Source organism: Anticarsia gemmatalis, chromosome 4 (genome assembly GCF_050436995.1).
Source record: "Anticarsia gemmatalis isolate Benzon Research Colony breed Stoneville strain chromosome 4, ilAntGemm2 primary, whole genome shotgun sequence".
NCBI lineage: Eukaryota > Metazoa > Arthropoda > Insecta > Lepidoptera > Erebidae > Anticarsia > Anticarsia gemmatalis.
Window position 1 is genome coordinate 12,752,385 of NC_134748.1, and position 10,975 is coordinate 12,763,359.

Sequence of the window (10,975 nt, forward strand, 5' to 3'; positions counted from 1 at the left end):
TCTCCACCTAATAATATTTTCTGAAGACAAGTTTCTTCGATTTTTTTCAGAATTTACTAAGTATTATCACATGCATTATGGGATAATAATGATTTATTAAAGGGTATTGTTTAAATATATGACAGTGGCGCCACCTGGTGTTCTAGTGGTACTGTTATTTTTATTCTTCGGTTTCTGAATCTCATATTAATGTGTATCGTTTGTCAACAGAACTAAAAAAGTCGAGTGAGCGCTGTTCAGCGTCGCTGGGCCCGCTCGCCGGCATGGTCGCCGAGCGGAAGAAGCGCTTCGAGCTGTGACGTCACACCCGCGCGTGACGTCACAACACCACACCTGCACCACCCACCACGCAAGCACCTGGCCACTTGCTTGTTTGACACTACATATATACACTATAGATAATATCGTAGATTTTTGTATTTTTATTATACTACCCACATTTAGAACTGTAACAACTAAATTACCAGTAGCCTTGACATAAAATTATAAAACAAAATTACTAGCTACTAACTAAAAGTGTCTGTGTTTGTGACTTATATACTTTAATATAACGCCAATTAGTAGGCCTTAAAACTTATAATATAAGTATAAATAATCCAAATCCACAATATAAAGGACATACGTTAATGTACTAATATGTTTATTAATATAATTATTTTATATTTTAAGACCAAATACACTTTCTACCATACATTACTAAGTGGCCAGACTTTTTCCCACCCACCACATAAATGTATATACTTTGAGAGCGATATATAATGTACTAAATTTTTTATATTCTTAAGTTTAGTTTTTAGTCGATTTGGTTAGTGATGTGACTTGTGTAAATTATACTATGTAAATACTAACGTTTGTATCCTGAGTTTGTTTTCTGTATATTAATCTTTAAGACATTGTTACCAAATATTTCTTTTTTATTTATAATGTGTTCTGATACGGCGGGGACGCATCATTGGTTGAACTATTTTCTTTTTCTTTCTGGACTCGACTAAGTGGATCTTAGTTTTTTCTTTTCTTTCATAAAACAGTCTCTCTATTAATGAAATATTTTAAGTTGCTCCTGTCAGTGTGTTGTTGCGTCTCCAACGATACATAATACATTGTAACCGTGTTTAGAAAGCGTGGACTTCTGTGTGTGTCTATATTTAGAGTGTTTACTACCGCCATCTAGCATTTATTATAAAAAGTTAATTACGACATCTATGAATTTAAAAAGTATTTATTTGGCGCGATTTCGTAGATGTCCAGTAAATGCTGATGAACGGACAAAGTAGAGGCATATTTATATCTTATTTCCTAATATTAAATGTTTACGAAAATAAAATATATAATTTGCGTTAATTTTGAGTTTGTTCCACATTGCGTGTGCAACTGTTACCATTCTCCTCGACCCGGGCATTGAACCTGTCTTCCAACGCACGTATTCACATTGTTGTGTATAGTTTAACACTAACGAGTAGCGTATAGATTGTATGTACCTATTTTTATATGATCATGTCACGAAAATTGTATACATAATTTATAAATCGTATAAATTGCTCAATGTTATTTAGTGGGTTAAAAAATGTTATACCAAAACTTATAGTATGCATTGTAAGTAACAAGATCGTATTAACGACAGTGTAATTGTTCACGGCTATAATAAATTAACTTATGTTACTTGGGCTTCTTTATATACAGTCGGCGGCATAGTATGTTGTGTTCCCTTGTTTTGTATGTGTGTTGCATATATACGCGGCCGACTGTACTAGTTCACGTTGTGTTTATAATAACATATTATAAAATGAGCAGTAAACTTACATAATACAAAAATATTTTTGTTTTATTCTACCTACCCGCCATATAACTTTTAACAATAGATTATTAAAACAATCGATCAATGACATAGACCGACAGGTTGTCAAAAAACTCTTATTTAATAATTCCGAAAAACAGCTGACCACCTAATCAACTATTCAAATGGTTCTTGAAGAGATGGAAAGTCCCTATCCTGCAGTAAGCCACCGTGCCTAACCCCTCTCTCATTCCGGAAGGAGAATTTTACCCAAAAGTAGGGCAGTAATTGTTTATACAAATATTTTGAAGATGACATAAAATATATTTTGATGGTACTTGTTCTGCATTTATTTCATAATTGCTTTTAATACTAATTTCATATCAATAAATATACAGTGGCAAGCGATTCACATAATTATTGTATTATAAATAAAAAGGGACTAATTTACCACTTACTGATAAGTACCGGACAGGCTACACAACAACGTAATTGATAAAATTAGAAATAGACTTTATATTTAAATTTCGTCAGTTAACCTGACTAGTACTTATCGGTAAGTGGTAATAAGACCGATACTCTTTGATACAATATAACCTACTTTGTGATGATTTACAATTAAATTATTAGACTTATCAGTATTGGATCTTAGAAGCACACCATAAATTCTCTTTATTTTAGCTAACGTTTACATCTACAGACGCGGAAAGAGGTCTCCACTTCGTTGCCGACCGGCCGAAGGGCTTCAAGGACAGTCTACGTGACTCTTATAAAATAATGCGTTACCGGAATCAAGTCTTTGACATAAGTAACTCAGGCGATGGTATACTATAAAGCAGATAAAAACTAACAAATCTATACATATTTTACAAATCAGTTTATATACGAATACGCTCCACTCATACTTAGTAAGCTTCTATCGAGGCGCCACAGCATAAAGCATTTAGTTCTATTAAATAACACTAGATGGCGCTGTACAATTTTCCATATATCCATTGTTAATAATTAATTACTCGATAGCTGACTCCTAATGTATAATAGAAAACGGGAATTAACGCGAACACGCATACAATTTAAAAGTTCTGAGCTGACTCATAGTAGTTAGTTCGCGTCTGTAGATATAAACGGAGCGTTTATTTTATTTTACTTTTCAGGACCTTAGAAGCACACCTCATAAAATTTATTTAATAAGCGCTATTTACACATTTTAGATTCAAAGTTCAGGAAAAATGGTGGGATTCTTACTAAATGAATGAAATTTAATTGTGTCAGGTTTAAAAGTGAACTTTAAAATTACCCTGATTCTGGAATATGTAAATAGCGCTTTAGGGCTAAAGCACGACGGACGATCGACAATAGTAACTTTACCTAATTCATTTTGACCACACCGTAAGTTCTGTTTACATAAAACAAATAACGCCAGCAAATGCATAATGGCCGTCGTTTTATTTTTATGTTGATCATAAACAAGCACATTATTATGATCAAATAATGAAAAAGGATTTAATCGCAAGTCGTCGTTCATTGCTTGCAAGTATATGCTAAAGCCCTATTTAACAACATAACTCTTTAAAGAGATAGGTAACAATATATTGATTTTGTTTTACTAAGAGCGTATTCTCGTAGACATCCTTATCTTTTCTTAGAAACATCTATCTAGAACTTATCTTTACTGGTCTATCCTGTCTATGTGAATACGACCTTAGACTAAATAGTCTAGACTAGTATCTAACTTTACAATTTCTAAAAATAATAGCCTAAAAACACAATAAAAGTTTACCTCAAACAGGATAAGAATTTTAAGGTATCGTAAACTTAAAGATTTTCTGACTCAGGAATCAAATATGGAACTTCATGTGATAAACAGTTTACATGAATATTAAAATATTGTGATTTTTTCACTAAATAACTAAAGATAATAAGTACATGTTTTGGTTACAATGTAATATTTACAATAATCTTCTAAAACTTGGGATTTTGTAAAAATAACATTAAAGAAAGTTTAATTTCTAATAGTTTAATATCTAATACTGACTGTACTACAAGATAATTACCACAAGAGATGAAAAAACATATAAATTTATTAGGATTTAACATTTTGATCATTGGGTAAAATAATTTGTTATATACCTACTTGTTATGTTACTACATAGAGAAATTTATAGTCAGGGTATTGTCCCAAATAGACAATCTATCAAAAAATCAGGGCGCAGCTGTAAATAATCAGAGGAAGAAATAATAAGGTTTAGTTTTGTTCACTCTTGTTTCTACCTACGATAATATTTTAAGACATTATAAAAATATTATTTTTTCTTTATTTTACAGAGTGCTATATTAATATCATTACTAAATTACTAATGTAGTGTTCATAGAGATCTGATAACTAATCTAAGTTTAGGATACAGTGATTTAGCGTGAGCAAAAAATAGACCAACGAACATTCTCTTATTAATTTTACAATCAAGAAAAAACCAATGAACTTACCAACTAATATAATACCTAATCAATGTGTCTGTCTGTATGTCCGTCTTTCAAGTGGCTATAATATGAAAACTGCTGAACAGATTTTAATTAAAATTTGGTAGAGTGATAAATTATATCTTGGCCTAAGGCTTATTACTATAAATCTTACAGAACTAAAATTATTATAAGCTCAAATGTGTCAAAAATTAAAGCAATTTTAGCTTCAAGAGCCCGCTGTGGGTGAAATAAGCGTAATACCTATATAATATGTGTCTATTTACATAACCTTGTATGTACACGACTTTTGATATAGGCAAAAATAATAAGTTATAACATATTTTGTAATCATCATCAGTCTAGCCTCTCTTCCAACTATGTTAGAGTCGGCTGTCAGTCTCACCGGATGCAGCTGAATACCAGTATTTTACATGGAACGACTGCCTATCTGATCTCCACAATCCAGTTGCCTGGGTTACAATACGGTACCGCTCGGAAAGACTGGTTGTCAGACTTTCAAGCTTCTGACTTCTGGTTACACCTGTCAAAGATCTTTGGAAATGACAGCGGGACCCACAATTTAACATGCTTTCCGAAACACGGAGGAACTCGGTATGAATAATTTGGTCACCCATCTACTGACCAAGCTCGGCAAGCTCAACCTCCGCCATTTTGTAGTATTTAAGTTTGGAAGACAAACTCGAATACAGGAAAAAGATAAAATTATGTTCTAATTCGGTTTTCCAGGCTAGTGTGAATAATCGTATTGATTATGATTTTCCTATACAAATAATTGATTATTACGTGTTAATTCATTTAAATACCAATATAGTGTTTTATATTATTATGTTTAATTTAATTACTGAAGTTCATTTCTGCAAAAAAGTCATTCTATGCATTGTATTTAAATTACATTCCAATATATCCATAGTGTTGATGTAAATTATTATCATTTGAACTCATGAAAAACCACATGAAAATATTGTCCATGCTTATTTTCATTATTCGGAAACATAATGTACATATATGATAAAACCAGTATTTAGTTAACCCAAAGAAATATCTACAAAACGATATTTTTCATATTGCCTATAACAAAAATCGTGTACAGCACGCGCCAAATAACTTTACATCTCTGAATATAGTCGCAACTCGCAAATCACTGCGAGGAAGTTAAAAATTAAAAGACTATGGGCTAGTTTTACATCCTATGGATAAGTATTTGATAACCTATCTAATAGGTAAAAATACGGCAAATGTATGAAAAAAGCTTACTGACATCTTTTTACAAGTGATTAGATGTAACAACGATGTTGACTACCCATAACCTACACTCCTCTCCCAAAAGTACTTGATCTTACTTCCTTGCAGCGATTGCAGCTATATTCACACACACAAAGTTACTTGCGTATACATATAGTTTAAACCTACAACTGTATGAGAGGTTGTGCGGCCTCCTCCCTCATCTTGGCCAGTCGCGCGCGCCATTCACTGCGGTCGACTAGTATCTTACGACCGTACGCCGTGTGGATGTCGCGGAAGTTCACCTTCTTGCGAGGCATCTCTGGTCGCAGGTTCTCTTTGTCTGAAATGGGGAAAAAATTCTTAATAAATCATAGTTTTCTCTCAAAAATATGCTAGAAAGGGAAAATTGCTGGTGTTTTTAAGTCAGTTAAGAATAGCGAAGTATCAATTCATATTATAGAGATCATAGTCTTTTCCCGTACTCCATATCTTATACTATCCGCGTAAACGCATACTAGATAACTTACTAATCATATTTTAGAATAAATAACTCAACCAAATATTTACTGAGTTCCTATTAAAAAAATAACATATATTTCATCCAAATGACTCAACATGAAATGTAATAATTGTTCTAAACTCGCAGTAGGAAGTAATTAAGAACTTGTAAGGTATCTCAATCCAATTTTATAAGTTCAAGGCCACACGTATTTGAGTATCAGCTCAGCAAATTGTATGTTTTTGGTAAGTAAACAAAATGTTTTAGTTTATAGTGTTACAATAAAATACAATAAACATCCATTTTACTTGTATTTTTCATCACTCAATAATGAACCTAACATAACAATAGAGTGATAGAACATAAGTAATTATTCATTGCAATAATGAACACTAAATCGCGTAACAATGGTGTAATCACTTTCTAAACATTAGCATAATATTGCAACATTACCTATACATTTAACAGGTATGCAATGCAATACAATTAATCCACTATAATATAGGCATGAATGGTTTTTCTCCTTTTAAGTCGCCAACCCGCACTTGGCCAGCGTGGTGGACTCAAGGCTTAAGGAGGGAAGGCCCTCCATATGGGAGGAGATGCTTGCTCAGCAGTGGGACATACTTTTTTGGGAGTTATTTCTTTTTTTAAAGTCTAAACAAAGAAACCGTTGTGGGTCAGAGTCATAAAAATATTTAGATAGAAAGAAACAATAGTTCATATTTGCAGGGTAGAGTGGAAAATACTTTTAAGAAAGAAAAATGCTTATCCATACTAATATTATAAATCCGAAAGTAACTCTGTCTGTCTGTCTGTCTGCTACTCAATCACGCCTAAACTACTGAACCAATTTGCATGAAATTTGGTATGGAGATATTTTGATACCCGAGAAAGGACATCACGCTACGACCAATAGAAGCAAAGTAACAGTAAAAAAGTGTTACAAAACCATGGAAAATTCTGACCCATTCTCTCTTATGTGACGCAAGCGAAGTTGCGCGGGTCAGCTAGTAGAGTATAAAATGTATGCTTAATGCAATACTTACGATGTCTACTCCCTTGCACACTTTTGCCGTCTCCTTCAGTGACTCTGTTGAAGGGGTTGTACCGCTGACCTCTCGGTGGGACTTTCGGCTCTTCATCTGGTGGTGTTACTGTTACTAGAGCTGCATCTGCTGCTGCTTCCGCTGCGCCAAAATACAATATTATTACAATGTTATACTTTACTATTCAGTACTTCCTCAACCTAGTGTCAAAATTGCTCCAGATGCCAAAAAGACTGTTTGATATGACTGTTATCTTTTATGGTAAGAGCTGATCGAAGGATCGACTCTTTAAGCATGTCCTCTGAAGCATGAAAACACCAAGTTCAAATACCATTAAACAGAAACCCATATATAGAATAACCGGGTCAAGAGTTGCTTAACTCAGAAATTGTTTGCTGAAGATATGATCAACCTATGAGCACAATTAGTTATGAGCCCTTGCAAAGCAAGTATTTAACATTGAAGAAGATACTATTCCAGAATAATCTCAAATATACACCACACCACAACACAAGAAAAGATCATTTACATTATAATAGATACTCGATATATAAGTTACCTTGTGCCTCATCCAACTGTCTCTGCAGATCAGAGACCATCAGCTTCATGTAATCATAACTGGCGCAGGCGAGTGCCTTCATCCACGTCTCCATGGACGCTTGTGAGTTTGTACAAAGGAAGTAGGTCCGGCCACCCTCGCACTGGAACACTATCTTGAAGCTGTATGCTTCTTCTTCTGTTAATTCTGTTGATAATAAATAATGATAGGTATTTTTGTTTTAGGTTTTACATAGATACATAAAATCACACTTTCTTCCGATAGAGGTAGGTAGAGACCAGAGAGCACCACTAGGCACGAAACAGTCCTTACAAACTTCCTTTGCTTCATTTACTTTATCACAACTTGTCATACAGGACTGCCCGATACAAGTATGTTATGAGTATTAGTGTGAGATATGATTTTTTTTGTTCTATGAGGGTATAATGATTTTTTAAAAGTAAGTCTACAATGTAAGTATTGAGCCTCAGTGTTGCCAAACTTTACTAATTAAGCTGTGCCAAGATAAATCCAATTATACAGACTGGGTATACCGACTCACTTGTTTACACTCAACATGTTTTGTGATTTAGAGTAAGAATGTGTGTTGACATTATCAGATATCAATATTGACTTGTTAAGACTGTATTATTGTGGAATACAGGTGGTTTATTGATAAATAACTAGTAATAGTTGAACAAATCTACTTACCGATCGTACATCCTTCCAGTATGATCACTCCCACTGGTTCCTTATCACCTTTCTTATCGAAATAAAACAACAAGTTCCCCTTCAAAACGAACCATCGTTTCTGATAACTCTTGCCGACTTCACCTCTCATCTCCAGCCATCCGTCGCGATCCACAGGCGTAGCGGACGACGCGAAAGCGCACAAATTCTTTTCGTTTATTTTCATTGTCATTTATAAATATTCATACGAACAGGCCTAACGATAACAAAACTACAGCATCAGTTACCAAATTATTGTCACTAGAATTCTTCCTATTGTATTATAACCTTTATATTTGTCCGTCGTGAAATCTCTGTTCAATAAATTTTAATTGAATTGCGAGATGGCTCTAAAAATAAAAGAAAACAAAGCACCACAGAAATCAAAATGTCAATCACTGTGAATTCTAATGTCAGTGTCAATCTGTCAAAGTCGAAAGAGCACAGATTAAAATAATTTAACTGAATCGAAGGATATTTTGCCGTACAAAATCTGTAGACACTCTAGGTACTTTAGTATTTATATTCTGTGCTATAGGGCCGCTAGCGCTGGACTGCAAAACAACAATTTCTCTACATCAAAATAAAAGGTTTTTACGTTCTGGACTGGAGGACTGTAGTGGTTCGTTCGCCCTATTGGCTGAACACTCATCCGAAAGTCCTCTGCACTAAGCCTAGATTCAGTTTCCTTTTAAAACGACTACTAGTTTTCAACTTGTTCGGCGATACATATTCCTATGGATTCTAAAATATGTTTGAAATTACAGAATATTTTATCAAAATTTAAAAGTTTGAAACGGAAGTCTTTGTGTCCTACGCTGAGTCACGGATACCATACCCGGATATTGGCCAGGAGTACTTCGTGTCAAGTGTGATAACTAAAATTTTGGATCTTCTATTGTTAACATTCCTGGTTAGTTAGGTATATTGTAGAGGATTCGAAGCAAACCAATAATCGATTCGACAGTCGTAGTCCGCGCTCCACGCATAAATCCAATACATAGAGTTTTATAATCCTGAGTCCTGACTATTATATTCCTATATTTTATATCATAGATCTTTTTTGGCAAAAACAAGTCTCCGCAGTGTTAATGTCTGCTGAGTGGCGTAGATGGAAATGATGAAGAACTGAGAACTACTGAGGACAATAACAGCAAAGAAGTTAGAGAGCGAGCGCGAGCAGAGCACGGGTTAACAAGTACAGAACAATATGTGGGTAGAGCTAACGGTTACATAACTTTAGAATTTGCCCAGATACATAACACGTACCTAGTAATAACGGATGTCTGATTTAAATAGGTACCAGTAAAATCACACATCATGACATCATTCTTACATTGATCATCATTTTAGAACGACTTCTGAACGCTGAGCTCTTTTTTTTATGAATTCTTTCATCTGTCAAAACTATAATCCGTCATAGCATAAAAAATATCCTATTTGCCGATAATTTAAAAATTATATTTTGTTTATTATTTTCGTTACCAAAATGGTATCGTAATTGGAAAATGGTTGGAAAAATATGTACTGTATGCAAAAGATGTTCGTTCGTCGATAAACATTTGTCATATTTCACATATCCCGCTATTGCGTCGAGGTAAAATTAATTTCACCTTTCGCTCAATTTCTGTAGAATATTTCTTATTCCAAACATCAGATTTTGAGATAAATAACGTTCTTATTGAATTAGTTTATTATTTTAATTGCACTTTTTGTTTACTTACAATGCGTTCTCTGTTTGTTCATTTTATTCAGTATAACTTACGTATAAAAATAGCTATATATTTTTTCTTAATCTTCCACAAATAGTTTCTTAAGCGGTACTTCATAAAATTCAATAAATTACTGGCATTTATACCCACATTAATTACTGAATACTTACTAATTTAATAAAGATGTAGTAAAATATATGTTACTACTTTTTAGGAGGCAAGAATGGCTCTCAGCTGTTGACCGATTGGACTTGGTAGATAAATTAAACAATCACAAAACTAGAGGCAACCACAGAATTTGCGAGATGCACTTTGAACAGAAATATATCAGACGGCCCAAGCTTAATGAAGGAAGAAAGTGTTTGACCGATGATGCCTTTCCTACCCTGCATCTGAAGCCACCCACAATTACCCCAAAATCTGATAAACAGTTTTTAAAACCACTACCCCCAGGGACCAATATGAAAACCATGGTCAGACAAAGTAATCTTGATAGAAAACAAACACTGGCCAAAAGTAGTACAGCCTCAGAAAGAAGTAATTATAATCTGAGACCCATTAAACAGAAAAAAAATATAGTTGATGAAGTAAAGACTGCCAATAGTAATGTTCATTATATCACAAATGAAGTTTATATCAAACTTGAGGATCCACCAAGTCCACCTTGTTATGGGGAGGCACTGGAGTTCTGTGAGAGTATTATAAGAGTGTCTCAGGGTACTCAAACACCTATACAACCTATTACCAATGCAAAACAGACAAATGAGGAACCTCCTGCAGCTAAAAATATTAAAATAGAAGACACTACATGTGACCAAAAATCATTTTTACAAATGTGTTCAAAATTTTTATCTCCTAGTCTAATGAAGCTTGTCAAGTGGAAACTAAACACTACCAATGGCAAACAAAATGTGAATCTCACATTATTTGCACTTAATTTATATTATTCTAGTAATTTATTTGACTTAT

General features: G+C 33.8%; 2 protein-coding genes across 3 annotated transcripts in view; one reads left to right on the plus strand and one right to left on the minus strand.

Annotated features, from left to right (window-relative positions):
* The window catches only part of osp (myosin phosphatase Rho interacting protein outspread), a 271,454-nt gene extending 269,642 nt beyond the window's left edge, over positions 1-1,812 (plus strand). For both annotated transcript variants that reach the window (XM_076113864.1, XM_076113865.1), the window contains one exon: positions 211-1,812. In XM_076113864.1, the coding sequence (XP_075969979.1) occupies positions 211-299 (89 nt within the window). In that variant the 3' untranslated portion in view covers positions 300-1,812. The remainder of the gene's footprint in view (positions 1-210) is intronic.
* Positions 1,813-2,100: 288 nt separating this feature from the next.
* IPIP (Inositol phosphatase interacting protein) lies at positions 2,101-8,696 on the minus strand. Its single transcript, XM_076113867.1, has 4 exons — positions 8,277-8,696; positions 7,587-7,772; positions 7,028-7,168; positions 2,101-5,819 (listed from the first exon to the last, which is right to left on the minus strand). Exons 1-4 carry the CDS (start codon positions 8,485-8,487, stop codon positions 5,662-5,664), a joined length of 696 nt encoding a protein of 231 aa, XP_075969982.1. The 5' UTR covers positions 8,488-8,696; the 3' UTR covers positions 2,101-5,661.
* Positions 8,697-10,975: the final 2,279 nt, after the last annotated feature.